Source organism: Musca domestica, unplaced genomic scaffold, assembly GCF_030504385.1.
Source record: "Musca domestica strain aabys unplaced genomic scaffold, Musca_domestica.polishedcontigs.V.1.1 26, whole genome shotgun sequence".
NCBI classification, from domain to species: Eukaryota; Metazoa; Arthropoda; class Insecta; order Diptera; family Muscidae; genus Musca; species Musca domestica.
The window spans coordinates 11,268,120-11,290,539 of record NW_026712283.1 but is presented as its reverse complement, the minus strand read 5'-3'; the positions used below and the strand labels follow the sequence as shown (position 1 = coordinate 11,290,539).

Sequence of the window (22,420 nt, the reverse complement as noted above, 5' to 3'; positions counted from 1 at the left end):
TATCGTTTTTGTATTTCTTATGATGAAGCGAATCGCAATATTTTTTTTCGAGACTTTAATTTTCCGCCCTTAAAATCTTTGCCGACAAAAAAAGAAATCTGGTCTCCATATCGTTTTTGTTTTTGTAATTTTTATTTTGAAGCGAAACCACAATATTTTACGAGACTCTAATTTTCCGCCATTAACATTTTTCCGATCAAAAAAGACATTCACTTTCAAAGAAATCTGAGCTCCATATCCTTTTTGTTGTTTTTTTTTTGTTGTTTTTTTTTTTGAAGCGAATCGCAATATTTTACGAGACTTTAATTTTCCGCCAATAAAACCTTTGTCGATAAAAAAAGGAAATTTGGACTCCATTTCATTTCATAAAATTACGTATTTCTTAGACTGTGAAAAGGCGTCACAATACAATATTGGGGGAGGGGGGCTTTTGGTTTAGATATATACATCAAAAACATATGAATAAGTCCGAAACTTGTATTCAAAATCATAATAAACTACTAGAGAGAAAGGGCGTGAGGGAGCGAGAGATGTATAGATACTTGGATGTGATTGATATTTCCGTTTTGCTGGTCATTTCGAGGAGGAAAAGGAGGAGGAGTTTCCACAAAATTTATTAAAAATTTATTTAAAACAGAGGGCAAAGTATGTTTTTTGTTGCTGTCTTTCATTCTTTTTTTTTTTCATTTTCTTTGCTTGTGTCCTTGTTGTAGTTGTATAATGTATAATTAAAAATCTAACTATAAATGAGTTCATGTTTTTTTTTCAATATTAAATCAATTCTCTTTTTTTTTCAAATATTGATATATCGCAATTATGTTTTTGTTGTTGGATTTTCTCTTCTTCTTCTTCGTATTTTTCCAAAATAAACAAATTTATATGTCTAATACAATGTATGTGTGTTTTATTTAAGGAGTTGTTGTTTTTTTCATTTTCCAAAAAAACGGATCACCACATCGAAGATGGTTTAAGGGTTGGCTTTAAAAAGTCTACGTTACTTGGGCATGTTTTGAGAGTATTTACGATGCCAGTTGGATGAGAGCAGCATTTTGTGAATGGTGTTGCGAAAATGCTTTTTTTGCAATTATTTATAAAAAATATTGAGAATTGGTTCTTTTTTTTCCAAAAACAAAACAAAAAAAGTTCCAGAACAACTTCCTTTTTCTTTTGTGGTGGTAATTCCTTGCCAAATTCTTCTTCACAAAAGTATGAACATGATTTGTTGTTTTTTAGTGAATTGCAGATGTTGTTGCCGTTGGCGTTGTTGTTGTAAGAAGAGATGTTTGTTTGTATATAATAGAAGGATCATCGCCATCATCATCATCATCACCATAATTTTTTTCATCTTCAGTATGTTTGATACTTAAGCTAGATAAACATAAACTTTACGATCATCTGGCGTTCTAGCCAAATATTCACGTTCGATAAGACCTTCTATTCGTTTCTTAATCAATACCGGTGAGGGTAGGAATCTTGATTTCAATTGTGATGTAACATCGGACACCAGTAAGTTGTGCTGAAACAAAACGAATACATTGCGGTTATTTTTCTTTCCAAGTAATATTTTTTTTCATTTTTGAAAAGTATACTTACCGGGATACGCTTTCTAGCTTTCATAATACGAACAATCGCAGCCTCGATTTCATGCTTACGATCCTCATCAACTTTGCCGCGAGTCTCCTTACGTTCTGGCTCGGTATCAGCTTTAGCGGCCACAGTTTGGATTTTAACTCTGGAATTGAAAAAAAAAAACAATGATAATATTCATAAATAGGGGGTTTACATTTCTAAATAAAAGGAACTAAGAAACAAGTTAAAAAGTATCAGTCGGTCTTGCCAACAGATGTATATTGTCTGAGACAATGTTTGATTATTTAAATATACATCTTATGAATATTCAAATCGTTGACCCTCTATGGAGTGGGTTCTGAAGCCAAATAGCTAATTGTAAAGAATTGCTGGCCTGTTTCCCCAGTTATGACAGATAAAATAATTGAAAATTGTGACCCTTTGTGGGTGAGGTACCAGAAGCGGTTCGCAGATATATATTATCTTCACCACAGATCTTGTGCTAAGAAAAATGTTTGTATGTGTGAAATTTGAAGAGAGTTGGATTTTTTTTTTCTCTTTTTCTTTGAGCGTTTTGTTTTTCAAAATCTTGAAACCTATGTGGGGGAGGTACCAGAAACCAGATCTTGTGTTAATAAAAGTATTGAAATGTACCATGTGCTTTCCCCTGGATAGGCTTACGGAGACGATTATGGGGAGATGGTCTGATCTAATAGAAATAATGGATTTGCAGGTCAAGTCATTTATCAGACCTGGTGAAACTAAGCGGGTTAATACTTGACATATTAATTGGTTCACCGATAAAAATCTGCGGGATATACACATTCGACACCTCTACCCTGGCAGTTCCACACTACTCCTCCTCCATATATTCCTTTTACGTGTCGCTAGAGACGAGGTGCTGAAGCGAGATAGGTCTGTATTGAACAGAATGGTGTAACAGGAACACTAATACCCCACCCACCTCCACTTCTGCTGCGAGCCTTCCGCAATACGTTGTAAGCTGCCATTTCCATTGAACTTGGTTTCCTTAAACGGTGCGCTTAAAATATTCCACCGAATTATAAATTCCACTCCATCTCATCTATCTCACCTCAATGTCTTTTGCAAGTGAATCGCAAAAACAATCCGGAGTTAGAACAGTAACATGAGTGCTTAAGGTGCTGCAGTATAGGAAATTGAGATCCATTACATCGCACCGAGAAAGATCGGTGGTGGAAGCCATTCTGACAAACCGAACAGAGCCATGGTCCGGATTTTGTTTGATCACGGCACAGTCCAAAGGCATTCCAGGACATAATGCATAACAAATATGCACAAAGGTGTCAGTAACTGGCCGAAACAAAATGGTTGCTGTTTAAGGTCAATCCTGTATCGTATAACCAAACGCGGCACCGGGCGATTTATCCTCACCGTGTGACTGTTTGGTGTAGTTTATAGTTAGTCGGGGTCATTGGATGTCCTTTTTATGCCCTCAGCCATATGGCTTGAGAGGGTATATATCATTTGATACGGCCAAAACGTGTCTTATCGAATTAATGGTTTTAGAGCCTAGGTCCAAATCCGTTTCAGGACTTTTGGAGTCGATCCAGGGGTGTCCGTACTTCTGCCTGTCTGTCTGTCTGGCGCACAATAACTCTCGAAGTGAGTATCCGATTAGAGTGTGATGGCTGATGCGCATTATAACTCTCGGAGAGTATCCGATTTGATCCAAACTTGGTACATGATAATATTATTGTTAAACTTTGATCGAGTTCGAAGATGGGCAATATCGTTCCACTCCTTCTGGTACCTCCGCCACAAAATGTCAACATTTTAAAAGAAAATAATTTACTGCATAGAAAAAGTAAGAATAATCCAATTTTGATCCAACTTTGTGAATCCTAATATTTGCATCAGTACTAGGTAAGTTGCGAAAATGGTCAATATCGGTCCACTCCATCCTCTAACATAAAAGGGTCAAAATTTTGAATAATCATAACTCAAAGCTGAGGGTCGGCAAAACTGACTGATACTATTTACTTGTTTTATCGAGTTGCTTAATAGATGGTTGCTTAATGGATTTTTATGGTCGGAGTGGGATGGTATTGTTCTGGACAAGGTTTATTTTCAATCAGACGGGGCTAAGTGTTATACGAGTAAAAGCGTCAAAACCATTACTCTTAAGGGGAAAATGGTTGAAATCAAGACTTCAAAAATGGAATTCGCGAGCCAGCCCCCTAGCGATTTCATGAAAGAATATGGACCTGTTAGTAAACGAAATGCATGCCAATTTGCGATTTGGCAACGTAAAATTTCATGAAAACTATATCCTTCTGAGAGAAGACATGTTGTGGCCATTGATTTGATTTTCATATTTTAAGACATCACTTTCTCTTTGTTATGCAATAAATATCCCATCATTTATCTCTATCGGAAACCCGCTTTTTGTATTTGCCTGGTCGTCACCTTAACAAAACTCACCTGTGGAATTTCGAAACAAACGCATCGTTCACCAGAAACTCATCCGTTGGATCGATATCTTTAGTTTTTGTTTTAGAATTTCGCACCAACAAACGTTGTGAGGGTTTACCCATTGACAGCGATTGGATAGCACGTTGCAGTTCACGTTCGGGTATATCTGTTTCCTGTAGAATTTCCTCATGTGTCATTACCTCGCGATTGTTGAACAGCATCAATATACACATCTGATAAGGAAAAAAAGTACAACAAATAAATATTAAGCCCCAAAACTCAAATAAAAATATCATTTCCATTATTACCTGATACGTTGACACTGTTAAAATGTGTTTCCTTGTTGTTGTGGGTATTGCACAAGCTGTCGCACTGGTCGATGAGGACATACTTGAACTGGGCGCATCTTTATCTGCTGCAGCATTGGCATTATCCGTTGGCTTACGTCCATAGAAGACAGCATTTAGACAGGCATTACCTGGGGGCGAAAGATGAAAAAAGGGATTTTATTTTTCAGAAATAAAAAATTTTTGCCAGCCTATGGCATGCATACCCAATTGTGGTTGTAAGGTCAATTGACGTCCTGAATGTTTATCCAAATAGAATTTCTTAAATATTTCATAGGCCTCTCTGGGAGCAGCTGGTATATTACAATTGGGTGTTGAAGTCTGCAAAAATGTGAAAAGATTTAAAATTAGATATTAAATTTAAAAAAGTTGTTAAAGGAATGATCTTTGATAATTTCAATTTTTAAGAAATACATACTCATCACAAATCCGATTTCGAACTCATTTTTAACGAGGACATGTCGCACGATTACTTATAGGACTTTGGTATTTACTTATCGACTTTTGGCCAAAAGTAAAAGTCCTTATACAAAGTGACCGGAAAATAACAACTTGCTTCGTGCTCATCTATTGTTAGAGTAATGGGTCACAGCCAGATTTGTAATGAGTATTTTTGCTGCGATCATGGTGCAAATTTTATTACTTACCTGTGTGGGCCAAAATCCTGTAGTTAATATTCTACATGTAAATTCTACGCTCAAATTAATGTTGTGATTGGCTATATAGGTTTTGAACTCATCATTGGTGGTATTCGATATGGACATATCCTTGAACATTCCCTCCAATTTAGATGTGAATTGACAGCCACACTCAGTCTGTAAAGAAAGATGCAAAAAATTAATAATAAAAACAAATTTTATAAATAAAAAAAAAAAAAGATAAGGCATTTATCGGTTTTGGCGACAGATGTATACCCTCAGCCAATGTTCGATTATTTGGACTTTTATTATGATTATTCAAATTGATGACCCTCTGTGGAGTAGGTTCGGAAGGAATGGGAAAATATTGTCCATTTCATATTGGATCTAAACTAATATGATATAAATATTGCGACATGCCAGTTGTGGACAATATCGACTACTTCATTCACTTTATATGATATATGTGATAATTTTTAGAGGGGTGAGGTATCAGAAGAGGTTCCCAGATATATGTCATCTTCACAACAGATCTTGGGTTAGCAAAACTGTTTGTATGTGTGAAATTTGAAGAGAGTAGATTGATTATTTCGCTTTCTTTGAAAGTTGTGTTTTTCAAAATCTTGAACCATATGTTTTGGAGGTACCAGAAGAAATGATCCGATCTCTACTATCTTTATAACGGATCTTGTGTTGATGGAAATCTCGAGATGTACCAAGTCTAAATGGAATCGGATGATAATTTCGCGTTCTATAAGCGGAAGTGTTGCAACGTTGGAACCGATTTAAGTAAACTGTCGGTAACGGTTAAGTCACTATCGAACCCTGGGAAAAGGATGGACAGCAGTGCACAGTTTACGATGGGTGATGTTGCGAATGTCATCCAAAACGCTTAGTCATCCAAAGCGTTGGGCCCAGACGGAATATCAATGGTAATGTTGAAGCAACTGGATACATCGGGAGTTGAGTGTTTAACAAACGTCCTTAACCATAGTTCCCGAAGCCTGAAAAATGGACAGGGTAGTCCCGCTACTGAAGCCAGCAAAGGCGAATCACACAGGCCAATTTCGCTTTTGTCGCCAGTAACAAAGTCCCTCGAGGCTTTACTCCTCCCCAGTATCAGCGGAAGTTATTTAGTTGCTAACCATCAACACAGTTTTCGGCATTCGTTTTTCGTCAACCTCAACCTTTTCGGAATTCCGCGCACTCCAGACGGCATCGAGATCGTAACATATGCAGATGATTGCACGATCAACGCGTCGGGTCCTGTAGTTGATGATGAGGTTGCCGCCTTCTTCCATGCGAGGAATATGAACATATCCGACACTAAATCAACGGTCACACTATTTACCACATGGGAACGCAACTGAATGTTCAGGTCGATGGGCACATAACTCCGACCAATAACTACCCCAAAATCCTTGGTCACATTCGACGGCATATTCAAGTCGTCCGCGCAAGCCACAGCTATTTGCGATAAATTTAAAAGTAGGAACAAGGTCCTCAAGTCGTTAGCCGACGGGACTTTGGGGCGCAGATAAGGAAATCCTATAAATCCTATAAAGCCATAGGTCGGTCTATGGTTATCTATTCGGCTCCAGTGTGATCTGCGAATACGAGTGCAACGCAGTGGAAAAGCATTCAGACCTGCCAGAATGCTGCCATGAGAACTACAACATGACAGCATTGGACCATTTACATGAGGAAACGAAGGTTCTTCCCTTACGTCAGTATAATAATATGCTTTCGTTGCAGTAAATGCTTCGTGGGAGTCATCCTAACCACCATATGGTGGGCAGAACTCCCCCAGTCAGGAAGGTCCCGCATGATCTAGAGAGAAAGGTCCAGCGTCGCAGACGTACTTAACAATTACAGTATGAATGTCATCATCGGAGTCCACCCAATACGTTTGAGCTAAAGAACGTTTGCTGCCTAGGCAAACTAGGGTATTTTTCGACCAACTACGTATGGTGCAGAATGGTGCAGCCGTCTCAATTTAGATTGGACACGAATTGACGAAGATGTGCGGAACGCCTGTCCAGCGTGCGATACAGGCCCGCACAATACACTGCATCTATGCAATTGTCCAGCCAAGCCTACCCAACTCCGTCCAGAGGATATCTGGCTACGGCCCATAAAGGGCTGTAAACAACAAATAATTCCACTAAAATGTGGAATTTCAATTCCCACCACGTACTAGGTGGGCCAGAGGGTATCGACGTTGGAAGAGCAGATTGATTGATCCACATTCTACAGGGTAATTGAGGATACCCCCAACCGAGGGAGTGTCACAATTTAGCCATAGTGTCCGATAAATAACGTGACTTGGGAACCCGTCATTCCTCTTTTATCAAACCAAGCACCCACAATCATCTCCATAACAGATCATCCGATTTTGTAACCTCTAACCATGGGCTTCTAATGCTCGGGTAGCAGATAGAATGTTTCGCAGCCGCTCGCTATATACCTATTGGTACAATACCCAAAATAAGACCAAATTTCCCAGAAGAGGCAGCGGGATTAGCGAATATGACCCGACGTCAAGATCGTACAGTCATCCGCATAAGTTACGATCTCGGTGGCGTCTGGAAGGCGCGGAATTCGGCAAAGGTAGAGGTTAAACAGTTACAGAGTTTCACTCTACGAGGCTTGGACTTCTTGTTCCGAAATTCTACGTACGACTGGCGTCCACACATATAATTGATCATCCAAACACGGTCGGAGTGTAGTTTTCTCAAAGTCCTCGAACAGCGTGACAAGATTGACTGTGTCAAAGGCATTTGACAAGAGCATCACGACTGTTCTATGACACGGCCTGTTCTGGATATGGTGTGCAATGCTGTTGTGGACGGAAACCGTGTTGATGGCTAGCAATTGGATAACTTCCTCTGTTGCTGGGGAGGTGTCAAACCTCAAGAGTCTCTGCTACTGGCGACAATATCCAAAATAAGACCAAATTTTCCAGAACAGCAGCGGAATTAGCGCATGAGCGAGATGAACTGCGATATTCCACCAAACCAGCTGAACCTATCCCACTCCCTCCTGGATATCTTTTGCCTAAAGCCTTTTAGATTAGCGGATTTCTTCAATCTGAATGTTACAACAGAACCAGTTTAGTGAAATTAAAACACTTCACACATGTGTGCCTGATACAAAATCCTTTAAAAACCACTTGACTCACTAACAATTTATCGTGGCTTCCATCACAATATACCAAAACGGTCGTGCTAAGCTATGCCATTTATATCCAACAATTCACTTACCTTCAATTTTGAAATCATATTCTTTTCAAAATCGTCGGATACCGATTTATTGAGCAGCAATCTCTTGGCCAAATGTGTTTTGTAATAACGCTCGAAAACATCCTTTTCCAATAGGAATCTAAACAACACCATTGTCTTATCGAGTATAACTTCGATTTCCTGTTCGCTCATCTGGAAGAGATTAAGAAAACCAATTATTATTATAATCACTATTGTAATTCATTTCCCATATAAAACTTACTCCCTTGCCACCCTTCTTCAGTTTGTCATCGATGAACAGCGACAAGTATTCCGGTGACTTGGAATTCAAATTAAGGAAATGTTCAAAATCGGACGATATGACATTCTTAAATAGCCGATCATTGTTAAACGAATGATGCAGAAATTGATCGAAACGATCTTTAAGATCCAATAGATTTTGCACAAATGTTATGGGATTTGTGTTGCCGTTCTCCTCCTCCTTGACCAGCATGCGGCCCTGTTCACGCAAATAGGCCGACATGGTGTCGGCAATTACTTTCATGCCCTCATCCTTGAGACGTGAAAATAACTTGTATGTACATGCCAAATCTTCGGTTTTGGAATTTTTAATCATATACACCACACCGGAATTTTCCATTTCAACAATGGTTCGCATGTGTTTTTTAATAAGTTCATCTTCGACAACTTTGACGATGCGTGGTTCGGTGTCTTTGTCCAGGTAGAGAGCGGCCCGTGAGGATTCCTCTAGGATACGTTGCTAAAAGGATAAATAAACAAAATGCTTAGTTTAATAAAAAGTTATAAATTCATTAATTTCTTTCTTTTACCTCTACTTTCCTTAAATAGACACTGGCATTGTTTTCGGCCAAAAACTTTTGTGATTCAAATTTGTAAAACGAAGCCGATTGAGCCAAAAATGGTTTTTCAAAATCCTCTTCATACACCGAACGTGAATTGATGCCCAATGCCATTAACATTTGGCAGGCATTTTTAATGGCCAAATGATTTATGGCCTCGCCACTGCGCTCACTCATGACCATGTTTAAAAGGGTTTCGCGCAAGGCTTTCTGGATTTCCGAATAGCGTACAATCTGTGGGGGAGTGGGGAAAAAACATAAACTTCATTTTCCGTTCAAAAATTGAATTTCTTTTCAAAAAGTATTTACCTCATCTCTAAACAGTATTAGACCCAAATTATAAACGTTCTCCACATCTCGATTTTGCACATATACACGATCCATATACATTAATATGTCGCGTATCATTACCATTGACGTCTGATGATCTGTCCAGGCCTGATTCAGCTTTGGCAAAAAATTATTGTGTAAACTTTCCAGGACATCTTTGCGCACCTTCTCCTCCAAATGTTCCTTGACCACGTCACGCAATCCAAAATACAAACGATGTCCGTGTTTGTGCAGCACCATATTGTAGGCATTGCGATATAATTGTTCAAATGAAAGTCCGGAATTGTTTTTCTTTTGAATTTCTTGAATGGCGTTCTTTAGACTTGCCCATATTGTTTCCACATACTTCTCGTCCATGGAGGCCTGCAAAAAAGACAAGAAGAAAAAGATTAGTAATCAGGTTATAATTTAAAATTAAAGAAGAAGGAATGAGAATTTAAGAGGATTGAAATTGACCAAACGAATGCTTTGTCTTTCATACTCCGAGGACGGCAATCATCCTGTAATTGCATTATCCTGTAATTGTAATTGGCATCTGCATCAGTAGGATTGCCACTCAGACCTTCATGATAGGCTTCTTGATCTAGAGGTTCTCTCTTATAGCGTTGGACCTCCCTCTCTCATGTATGCCCTTCATGTATACCCTTCCTGACACGAATGGGTGTGGATGTTGTATCCACCATATACCATTATGATGGTATATATAAGGATGATTTCCACGATCACACCCAAGCAGGTACTGCAACAAAAGCATATGATAATGCTGACGTAAGAGAAGGACTTTCGCCTCATCATGTAGATGGTCCACTGGTGTCATGAGGAGGCACCCTGTCGCAGTTCTCCGGGCGGCATTCTGGCAGGTCTAAATGTGCTTCCACTGCGTAGCACTAATATTCGCAGGCCATACTAGAGCCGTATAGCTGACCACAGACCGACCTATTGCGTTATAAAGGGTCAACAAGGTTTCCTTGTCCGCACCCCAAGTGCTGCTGGATAGCGCCTTGAGGACCTTGTTCCTACTTTTCATCTTGTCGCAGATAGCTGTGGCTTCCGCGGATGTCTTGAACATGCTGTCGAATGTAACCCCTAGAATCTTGGGGTAGTTCGTGGTCGGTATTACATTTTCCAAGACCTGCACATTCAGCTGTGTTTGCATCTCCGCAGAAGTGTCGTGTGGGGCTTTGCACGAAGGAAGGGCCCCTGTTATGGGTATTAGCCACAACATCTCCTCTGTAATAATTAAGGACGTTATAATACCCAGACCGAATAGGACGTGTTTGCTTGGAAAGTTGCCACTCATTCTCCGATATAGCAGAAGGAAGTTCCTTAAGGCCACTGTTGCATCTATAGCAATTTGTGACCTTGGAGACCGCCCTGTTGATGCATTGTTTTCAAAGCCTTAGCTATGTACGATGTCTTGACGTCGGATGGACTTGCCCTGCCTTTACAATAGAACTTGAAGTCGCGAAGGATATATTGGGGAGTTGGATCTTCCATAACTGTGTGATGGTTGGGTTGACGTCGGATGATGTCTAGCTAACAAAGTGTTAGGCTACCTGACCGTGACAGCATTGTGGTCTCCTCATTGATTTAATCCACACTGGTCATTCGGATACAACCGGTTGCTACTCTAAATATCTCTAAGAAATAAAATCCAGACTTGTGTATTATGATTAGATCGGAATGACTTATGGCCTTGTATGTCATTATCAATGTCTCTTTATCTTGGCCTTGTGAGGTGCCAGGCAAATGCTTTGAGGACCTTATTGTTGGATTTTACTTCTGGCTGTTATTGTAACAACAATATATGTTGTCTTCCTTTCTGCTAGTCTGGATTAAACTCAGGAATTCAGCTACCTTCACAGGCTGCAGCCAAAGATTTTTGGAAGTGAGTCGGGTGGATTAGGCAGGGCAATAAAAGATATGCAGTGTATAGTGGGGGATATGGCATCGAGACCAAGGGCTTTGGGTTTGGAGATGACTGTCTCCTAACCTCATTGGGTGTGAGGGACAAATGTTTTCCATATCCCCCTCGAGATTTTTGCATCTCTGTGCCAATCTGGAAGCACTGAATGGAAAATTTGCCTATATAAGAGGTAATCGGCATAGGTGGATCAATTTGGTATAGCCGCCATATAAAGTTTTTTTCACGGATATGTCCAAAAATTGATATTCGTAAGTTATAATGGGTTCTAGCGGAACATAGTATATATAGATCCACGTTTTGGTATAGCGTCCCACACAACGGTACCTCCCGATATTCAGAGTCTTTACTTTTGCCACATTTTTTAACGAATTTGTTCAGAAATTGGCATTTGTAGTTTGTAATGGGTTCTATCTTCTGCGGCGGAACATAGTATATATAGAACCACATTTTGGTATAGCACCCATACAACCGTACCTTCCGATATTCGGGGTTTTTACGATTTTTTCCATATTTTTCCACGAATTTGTTCAGAAATTGGCATTTGTTGTTCGTAATGGCTTCTAACTCCTGTGGCGGAACATAGTACATATAGATCCACGTTTTCGTATAGCCCACATACAGCAGTACCTCTCGATATTTAGGGTTTTTATGATTTTCCCCACATTTTTCCACGTATTTGTTCAGAAATTGGCATTTGTAGTTCGTAATGGGTTCTAAATCCTGCAGTGGGATATAGTATGTATAGGTCCACGTTTTGGTGTAACGCCAAACAACGGTACCCCCTGATATTCAGCATTTTTATTTTTCCACATTTTTCCACGGATTTGTCTAAAAATGGGAATTGCAAACTCATAATGGTTTCTAACTCCGGTGGCATTTGAATATTTAGGTCCACATTTTCCCATAGCCCCCGTATAATGGTACCTTCGGATATTCAGTATTTTGTCTAAAAATTGGTATTTCTAATTAGTAATGGTTTCTAACTCCGGTGGCAGATGGCAGGTAGGTCCATGTTTTCCCATAGCGCACATATAACGATATTGGATATAACGATAATCCTAATTACATTTACTCACGAAATTGTTTCAAAATTGGTATTTAAGGAGAATTAGCATGAGGTATAAAATGTTCTATAGATGTTTCCGTTTTGGTACGGCCCCTATATGACGGCCTCACCCACTTTATGATTTTTTGAAAACATACCGTGTAAAGAGCAACACGTTTGAGTTCAGATACTTTTATATAAACATGTTTTCTTTATCCAATGGAGAAGGGTATTAAAAGTTCGGCGCGGTCGAACTTAATTTTTTTTAGTTACGACTATTCGAAATTTTGAACTTTTAGTAAGAAGTAACGATTTCTGTGCGATATGCATTTTTATAATTTGGCCAATTTTTACAAATTGTGGGGATACTAGAAGCGGGAAAAATTATTAGGATGAAAATCGAATCGGATGAAAAACTAACGTGCCTCAGTTGTCATTATCGTAGCCAGACAGATTGATACGACATTTTTTCCGTATAAATACCCTCTAAGGCCATATGGCTGCGGGGTATAATTATGATTCTAAAGAATCTCAACACTAATATATAATTATTTGAGAAATTTGAATATTTTTTTTTTGCACTAACTTCAAATCCATTATGACGATAGACCGGATGCCAAAGGGGAAATTTTTGCTGAATTTCTTGCAATTTGCGATTTGGACTAGATGGAGATCTTGACGCGGAAGAGGAGGCATCAAACCTATTAATAGCGTTTTTTGAACAATGAGGAAAATCTCGCCGGGTCAAACATGATTTAATGCCACTTGGATTACGGCCAACCGTGTAATTTGAATTCAAGTTACAATTGCGTCGTGATGTTGAAGGCGCTTCAGATTCACTGTTGACATTTGGATGATGATGGCTACCGAATCCAAGACCTCTATTACCGCTGGCAGATGTGTGTCTGTTATTAGTTTGAATGCTTGGGTTGTTACTATTATGGACAACACGATCATTGGTTGGATTTTCACGTCTTGTTGCTCCTCTGCGCATTGAAGATGATGTTTTATTTCCCGTTGCAGATAGGTTATATGGTGGGTGGTATTTTTTTAATATTTTTTTATATATTTTTTAAATACAATAAAGTTATTTTCCTTCAATAAACATAAGGAAAAGAAACTGGAAATTTAAAATAGACAACAAATAAATGTCTGTTGTGACATAAAAAAATCATTGGCGCCTTTGTTTGTAATTCCAAAAGAAAATATAGTTTTTTATTTTCTTTTTTTTACAATAAGTAGAAAAGCCGAAGATTTCCAGAGTACACCCACATACATATGCACGTTGGCACATATCTTTGGCTTTGTCATCGGTATATATTGTAGCAGATGATGCAAGTGCATTTAAAAAATGTTCCTTTGTTTCAATTACAAAGCATAAAAAGTATATCGCGGCGCAACAGAAATAAAAAAACTTGTATATTGGAATTACGATCAATCAGATATCTTACAAGCCACTAACTAAATAAATAAGTAAATCATCAGGTGGTTTTTATGGAGGAAATGTAGCATGTTTGGATCTAAGTACTTGTTGTAACAACTCGGAATCGAAGGGTCTAAATAGTTAATATTGTGCTCATTATTTTGTTTACAAGCGTACAAAAGCATTTTGGTGAGAATTTTCCAGAAAAAAAACTTATTCGTGATGGAATTCAAGCGTGATAGTGTGATTTCTTTATATTTGGCTGGAAAACTACAAGTGGGTATCGTTAGAACACTCCAGCATTTAAAAGTGTATAAATCTAAACACCTTCGGTAGGCCACCAGAACTCAACCGCCGGCCATGGTGATGGTGTGGACCGCCATAACAGCCGATGGTCGCTCTCCGCTTGTATTAATCGACCGTGGCATCAGAATAAATACCGAATATTATCGCGAAAATATTCTGGAGGGCGTATTAAAGCCTTGGGCACGCAAACATTTTGGCCGCAGATCTTGTATATTCCAATAGCATGCGCCACCCAAATATGGTTACAAAATGAGGTTCCTCGCTTCATTTTCAGCGCACAATGGCCACCAAAATCTCCAGATACCAATCCTTTGGACTTTTCTGTCTGGAGTATTTTGGAAAGCAAGGTTGGCACTAAAAAATACCAAAGTGTCGATCACCTCAAGCAAGCGCTTCGCCGGGAATGGGCCAAAATACTGCAGAGCAACATTGGGGAAGCGTGTGACGGTTTCATTGACCGTTTGAAGTCCATAATTCGTGCCAACGGTGACCGATTCTAGCAAATCTAAACTTATTCTAAAATTTGATGCTATTTCCGACATTTTTTGCTTTCATTCAATAAAATAAAAAAAATGTAAAAATGATGGCGTTTGACTTTGTTGCAGTTTTTTTATCTCACCCTGTATATCATTTGATACAGCAAAAAGGTGCCTCATCGGAATAGTGGTTTTAGACCTTAGATCTCTTTGGACTAAATCCGTTTAAGGACAATTGGAGGCGATCTAGTTATGTCCGTCCATCTGTCTGTCTGGTTGGATGGTGCGCACGATAATTATCGAAGGAAGTATCTGATTTGGTCCAAACCTGGTAGATCGTAATATTATTGTCAAACTTAGATCGAGTTCGAAGATAGGCAATATCGGTCCACGCCTTCTGGTGCCTCCCCCACAAAAGGGCGGCATTTTCAACAAAAAAAATATTTTATTACACAGAAAGAGAAAGGAAAATCCGATTTTCGAATCCAATTTTGCAATTCCTTTTTCCTTTGACCCATTTTTTTAACGTATACTGTCCAGTCTGGCCATGTCTTTTTCCAAAAATTGCAATCTTTGGTGGGTAGTCCCGAGGAATTTTTTTGTTTTCGGTAAGCTGTGACCAACTTGTTTCGGCAACCACTCGATCAACTTTGACATAGCCCCTCGCTAGGTCCTGGAAATACAGCAGACCCTAATGAAAATTTAGAGTCCATACCTTGGGAAGGATGGACATATGCATATATCTTTGTATTCATGATCCCTCAAGGGGTAGCTGTTATGTAGTTTTCAGATCGATCCTCTTCTACCAGAGGTAGAGGGTAAAACATTTTAGAATTGCAACGATTGAAATTGTTTACCTCATAATGTTTTTAATATGAACTATTAAAACTAGAAATCACATAATTCGTACTTACCGGGAAAGCGCGTATACGCATCTTTCCCTCCTTTTTGGGAGCATTACTCCTGATATTCATCGTCTGTAGACGGCGACAATTTTCCTCCACTTTATCAACTTGACGTAACGCGCTGCTGCTGGCAGTTGTTTACAAAAACGGCAACAGCAAAACTGGCGCTGTTCTCAAACGAATGTCACAACAGCAGCAGCTGTGCACCTGTGTGTTAAGATTTCGATTTCGGGAGCAGCTAGTGAATGACACACTAAACTCTTGTGAAAAAAACAACAACAAAATTCGAAGTCAGTGTGTGATGCTGCCGCCTTCCTCCGGTTGTGGGTATTCTTATTTTCAAAGTGGATTGCGAACGATTCTTTTTTAATAGCTTTCAACTATGGATCTGCAGAAGATGTGTGGTTTGTTGACTTTCTCCTATTGGCCGCAACAAATAAAAAAATAGACAGCCGACTATGTCGGAATTGCAAACCAATTGGTTTGATTGTTGGTGGCTGGCTGGCTGGTTGGTTGGTTTATTGCTGGGATGCTGTATTCTGTGACTACTCTTTACAATAATCCTGCAAATAAAGAAGGAAGGAAAAGAAAACAGATGATGGGTGATTTATAAGACAACAAAACAAAAACAACAATATTAATTATTTTCATAATTTGTGTATGATTGTTGGCATGTATGTGTGTGTTCTGTGTTTATTGCAAATCTGTAGACGGGAGAAATGATTGTAAAATGCATGAATGCTGCTGCCTAGGCATGTTATTGTTGTTTTTCTTGTCATTGTTTGTTACGCGGCCCGAGTCTTCTCTGTTAATGCACTTCCAATGGAGGAACCATTTCAGACTTATTTTTCCATTTTTCTTGATTTTCACTGTCATCTCAATAGCAGCAGCACCAGCACTACATATTTTCCTCTTCTTTAATTTTCATATTTTTTTTTTTCGATTGCCGTCCGTCCCATCACTTTGCGTTGTAATAACTCTTCAAATGTTCACAAATCCCCGTATAAACAAAATACATCATGCTCTACACATTTGTCATTGTTTGTAGGGTATTTTGCAATACTTTTTTCCGGATATTTTGCACAAAATTATTAAAATACTAATAACATTATTTACTTGGAATAATTTTCATTTTTACAGCACACACAAAAATGGATGAACACAGAAAGAAGGAAAAAATGATGAGAGAGCAGAAAAAGTGAGTAGAACAAGGCAGAATAAACAGGTAAACCATGAAATGTCAAAATTACTCCATCCTTAATTACACAAAACAAATGCATTTTTATAAATTCTTTTAACATAATTCCGCTAAGAAACAATTACTTAATTGGGTATTTTATGAAATGTAATTTTTAAACACAATTTTTGTTGATAATCTTAATTTTTATTTTATGTTGTGAATTACTAAAATTTATTTCAACATTTTATGCTCAGTCAGCTGTGCTGGTGTGCCTACCTTTTATATCTGCCTTGGAGTAGAAAAGAGAAATGTCAAAACAGTGTTGCCAGCTATTAGTTGTGTTTTGGATAATTTGTTTACGTAAACACCCAATTGGAAATTGGGAATGCCCGGAAATAAATTTGTCTTGATGGGCAAAAAAACAAAAAAAACACAATAGGGACATTTTTAAGGTTTATACATTTTTAAAGGCAAATTAATTGGCTAGAATTTTTAATAACCCTTGGCCAATGTTCGATTATTTAAATATATATACTGACTTCTGTTATGATTATTCAAATTGTTAACCCTCTATGGAATTGTTTCTGAAGGAATGGGACAAATTTGTCCATTTTGTATCGGGCCTAAATAAATATAATATAATAATGGACTCTATTAGTTACATACTTCACTTTATATGAGATATATGGTAGTTTTTAGAAGATGTTAAAATGTGCGTGAAGTACCATATATCGAACATTTATAACCAATTTTATGTGAAATCATAAATTCTATATTCATCTCAGGTTCCGTGTGTAACGACAGGTAAAAATATTGAAAATTGTCACCCTTTGTGGGTCCCAGAAAGAGTTCGAAGATATATAATCTTCACAATTGATCTTGTGTTAGTAAAAATGTTTGTATGTGTGATATATGAATAGAACCGGGTTTTTATTTCGGATTAAATAATCGTTTTGATTAGTTGAAACTTTGACCCTCAGCGGGGGAGGTACCAGAAGGAATGGTCCGATCTCTACCATCATTATAACAGGTCTTGTGTTGATAGAAATATTGAGATGTGTCAGGTCTGAATGGAATCGGATGTTAATTTCGCGTTTTATGAGCTCCAGGGATATTCAAATTTTTGACCCTTTGTGGGGGAGGTACCAGAAGGAGAGAACTGATACCAGAAAGAGAGAACTGGTACTTGATAGAGTGGAGAGATATTGCGCATTTTCGCACTTGACCTAGAACTGATGCAAATATTAGGATTTGCAAAGTTGGAGCAAAATTGGATTAACCTTTGTTTTTCTGGGTATTAAAACATATATTTTTTGAAAATTTCGACCTTTTGTGGTGGAGAAACCAGAATAACCAGATGGGATACTCCCTTCGAGAGTTTACGAAACAACTGTAATTAGGTAAAAACGCTCCAGGGCCCCTGGGGACTAGACTCGGATCCACTTACCCTATACAGACAATACAAGTATCATTTAAAACTTATGAAAACACTTGTCCAACAAGTGGAGAAGAAAAAGGTATTAGCAAAAATTGTAGTATTTTGGAAAGGTAAGAGTGTCAGTTATAACATGGCATCAATTTTGTTGACCCCCATAATGGGCACTTTGTCGATTTTTTTGGGGTTTGGTTATTTTTATAAGCTTTGCAACGGTCTCGGGTCCGTCCCCCAAAAAATGTTTTTAGGAATCAGGGTAAAAATACCTGCCACTGAAAAAAAATTCAAAAAATTGAAGAGTTTTTACTAATCTAGAGTAAAGCCGATGTCTGATAGTCTTTAAAAATATTGCAAAGAACCTTTTCAGGGAAATTTGGTAATGTCAAAATGGGAAATTGAAGCACTACTTGAACAACAAGATAAATTATGTGTACACCCCTTTACAATCATAACGGAACAGTTGGTTAGAAAATATTGACTCTGGCAACCCTGTACAATGTTCTTTTGTTGAAATGTATAAACATTCCTAATATACATTACAATTAATGCATGAACCATGAACCAATACATAACAGCCAATTATAGTATTAAAAGCGACAATTGGTCAAAAAATATTTATTATTAAACATTTATTTATTATGCTGCACAGTTTCCAATCGCACAATGTTGTTTTATTTTTGTCCATTATAAACCGACCATTAGTCTTATTGAAGAAAAACACTCTAATATGGCATTCGTTGCTCTCTCTCTCAACATATGTTCCATTGAGTCTCTCTCTCTCACTTATGTCTTGTTTTTCTTCTTTTTTATGAAAACATAATTTATTTCTTTCCTTTTCACTGCTATTTTCTTGTTATGCCTTACCTTTTTCCTGTTGTTGTATTATTTGCAAATTTTGCTATCACTTCAGTGTGATTTGCCAAAAATTTAGCAAAACGAAGTTGCTTGTTATTTTGCTTTGGCAAATTTAGACACATACACAGATGAAATTCACGTACAAATTCCGTTAATAACTATAAACACGAATTGATTCAGTTTATTTGGTCTTTTTAGTTTTGTTCACCAAGGATTTTCTGATTTTCTCTAGTAAACAAATCACTTAAATGCAAAAATACCCGTTCCTTGCTAGAAGAATTAATAAGAAACGATGAGATAGAAGAATGCCTGATAAAAATGAAATGCGAATAGTCCAAAGCCGATTGGGTTAAAGTTTCAAATGAGGGCACAGTAATCGGTTATCGATTGATCGAAAAAAACCGAAGCTCCGTTAAAAAGTAGAAAAATATGAAAATTCCCACAAAATTAAAGTGAAATTTTTTGAATTCAAAAGTATTTGGACCAATTATAGACTGATTTATTTAATACGCATGCAGTTTCGTGAAAATAATAAGATATTTTGTGATAATCTCAAGTTTTCCGATGGAATTAAAGAAAAGTGAGCGTCATTGCATGATCTGCTTTGTTAGCTTGAGAAGAAAGCTGTAGAAAAAAACTAAAATTTGTAAAAAGTGCAAAAAACAGTGGAATATTTTGAATTAAAATGATTTGGGCCAATTACAAACTGATTTACTCAATACACATGCAGCTATTCTCGAGTTTTCTCTGACTTAAATGAAAGTACGCCACTGCAGAATCTGTTCTGTTCATAAAAAAAAAAAAAAAAAAAGCTGCATCAATGAAGTTATGTGAATTCAAATATCATTACAAAGCTGACAAATAAAAGGACAGCGGGTAAGTTGTTGGAACAACTCTAGTTTAGTAAAAACACTTAGATTTTTTCCACATTTTTTGCAGAGGTATTTATTTTTACCCCGAGTTCCGGGAAACTATTTTTATGGGGGAAGGGACCTGGGACCCCATATTTTTGACCCGAAAGTCTGGGTTCAAATTTAGAAAACTTTGGTTTGCGTTAGCCAGTGTGGGACTTACCCAGAGGAGAATCTCAAGCCCCGGCCGAAGGCCGGCTACTTACAACAACTGTTAAATTAAAAAAACTTTAGTTCTCGTAGCCGGTTGAACGTACCAGGAAGAGAATATCTCTGGACCCAGAAAAGGTATTAGCACAAATTGTAGCATTTTGGAAAGGTAAGAGTGTCAGCTATAATTCGGCATCAATTTTGCTGAACCCCATAATGGGCCTTTTTTTGACTTTTTGGGGGTTTTAAAAAAATGCAGGTCCAAAAAATCGATAATTTTAGTATAACTTCCGAACGGCTTCAAATTACCATTTGACCAATTGTTGGATAGGTATTTCAATATTGGATATTGGGAAAATAGGGGTCTCTCACGGCTATGTTTGGTTGTTGTAATTGTAGCAGCAATACATTTTGGGTGCTAAGTTCTGTTAAAATTGGTATTCTTTAGTTTTTTAGGGAACTCTAAAAGCAAAAAATGTCGGAAATAGCATCAAATTTTAGAATAAGTTTAGATTTCGAATTGGTCACATTTGGCACGAATTATGGCCCTCAAACAGGAAATGAAAACGTCACACGCTCCCCGAATGTTCTTCTGCGGTATTTTGGCCCATTCCCGGCGAAGCGCTTGCTTGAGGTGATCGACACTTTGCTACTTTTTGTGTCAACCTTGCTTTTCAAAATACTCCAGACACAATAGTCCAACGTATTCGAATCCGGAGATTTTGGTGGCCATTGCGCGCTGGAAATGAAGCGAGGAACCTCATTTTTGTTTTTGGCGCATGTTGAGTGCGATGGTGCTGTGTTTTGTTGGAATGTCCAAGGTCTGCGGCAAAAAGGTTTGCGTCCCCAATATCTGCAGGACTTTTGGTATTGAAAATGGGGCACGTAGGTCAACGTTTTGGTATAGGCCCCATATATAACGGTACCTCCCGATGTTCGGTACTTTGATGATTTTAGCGACATTATTCACCGGAAATGTTTCAAATTTGCTATTTGAAGTTCGTAATGGATACTAAAGCCTATGATAGAAAATTGTCTGTGCAGGTCCACGTTTTGGTATAGCCCCCATAGTATCTCCCTATATTGGGAATTTTGGGTCGTCGAATAGACCCTAATATAACGGCTACATTCGGTATTTTTAAGATTTAGCAGAATTTTTAACGATTTAATTTTTTTTTGAAAATTGTTAATTGGTCTCCGCTCGTAGTTATAGTCCGTGGCATCAGAATAAATGCCGTATATTATCGCGAAAATATTGTGGAGGGTGTATTAAAGCCTTGGGCATGTAAAAATTTTGGCACTAGACTTTGGACATTCCAACAGGACACAGCACCATCGCACTCAGCACACGCCAAAATTCGTGTTTAGCGGTCTTTTTTAAATGAACGTCAAGGAATCTGCCTAAAAAATATTTGTTAAAAAAATCCACGCCTAGAAACCAGCTCGAAAAAATATTCGTTAGAAAAACCCACATCTAAAGGTCTGTTTGACAAAATATTTTTATAAAAATGCAAGTCTAGTGGTCCGCTTGCTAAAATATTCGTCTGCTTTGAACAAATTCTTTGAAAAATAAACGTTCAGAGTCCGCTTTTAAAATTTTAAACATCCATTTGTAAGGGTATGCTTAACAAAGTAATCGTTGAAAAATTTTGTACTTAGAGAGACTGCTTAAAAAATTATATTTAAATTAAATCCACGTCTAGGGATTTGCACATAAAAACTGCATATAATGTTCTGCTTGAAACAAGTATCATTTAAATAAACCCCTTCTAGATGTCTGTCTAAAAAAACTGTCTTTAAAAAAATCACGTCTGGAGGTCTACTTTCGAAAATCCAAGCCTAGAAGTCGCCTTAAAAGAATATTCTTTAGAATATCCGAAAATGTTCTGTTCCAGAACCTGCAAGAATCATAAAGGGAAAATCGGTTATTGTAGTAAAAACTTGTACATTCTTGCAGTTCCGAAGCACGGCTAAAGTAAAAAATATTATTTTTATATTCACAAGCTTCCAAAATATTCCCCCATCTTAAAATTGTGGATGCGTGTGTGAGTGGCTGCGTTTTGAAACATGGTGTAATTGAACACAACACACAAAGTAATAAGCCGACAAATCACAGGGAATGTTTGAATGAAATGTCAATCTGCCACTGAGTAATCGGCTTTATTTGTTCAGATGTCAGCAACAAACGAATGGACTTGGCTAAGCCCAAGCCAAAACTTCTTATTGCACACATAGCAAGAGATTTTGAAAATTATCAAAGTGCAAAGTGAGTGGTCCAGTGACTAGAGGCCGATTGAAAGGCTAAATGTCACATTACATGACAGGTGGTTGGTTGTGGCGTTGTTGGTGGTGGTGTTGGCTAAAATC

The 22,420-nt window shown here is 37.9% G+C and overlaps 1 protein-coding gene across 3 annotated transcripts; it reads right to left on the bottom strand.

Moving 5' to 3' along the window:
- Window positions 1–598: 598 nt before the first annotated feature.
- On the bottom strand, window positions 599–19,270 carry LOC101895438 (cullin-3-B). 3 transcript variants are annotated; one of them, XM_059123968.1, is made up of 12 exons: window positions 19,002–19,270; window positions 15,532–16,085; window positions 9,420–9,803; window positions 9,081–9,344; window positions 8,513–9,010; window positions 8,272–8,442; window positions 5,018–5,185; window positions 4,577–4,691; window positions 4,332–4,501; window positions 4,033–4,256; window positions 1,594–1,732; window positions 599–1,516 (listed from the first exon to the last, which is right to left on the bottom strand). In XM_059123968.1, exons 2-12 carry the CDS (start codon window positions 15,589–15,591, stop codon window positions 1,364–1,366), a joined length of 2,346 nt encoding a protein of 781 aa, XP_058979951.1. In that variant the 5' UTR covers window positions 15,592–16,085; window positions 19,002–19,270; the 3' UTR covers window positions 599–1,363. The 3 variants fall into 3 exon arrangements, with proteins under 3 accessions (XP_058979951.1, XP_058979950.1, XP_058979949.1); XM_059123967.1 differs by lacking the exon at window positions 19,002–19,270 and adding an exon at window positions 16,639–16,787; XM_059123966.1 differs by lacking the exons at window positions 15,532–16,085; window positions 19,002–19,270 and adding an exon at window positions 12,999–13,421.
- Window positions 19,271–22,420: the final 3,150 nt, after the last annotated feature.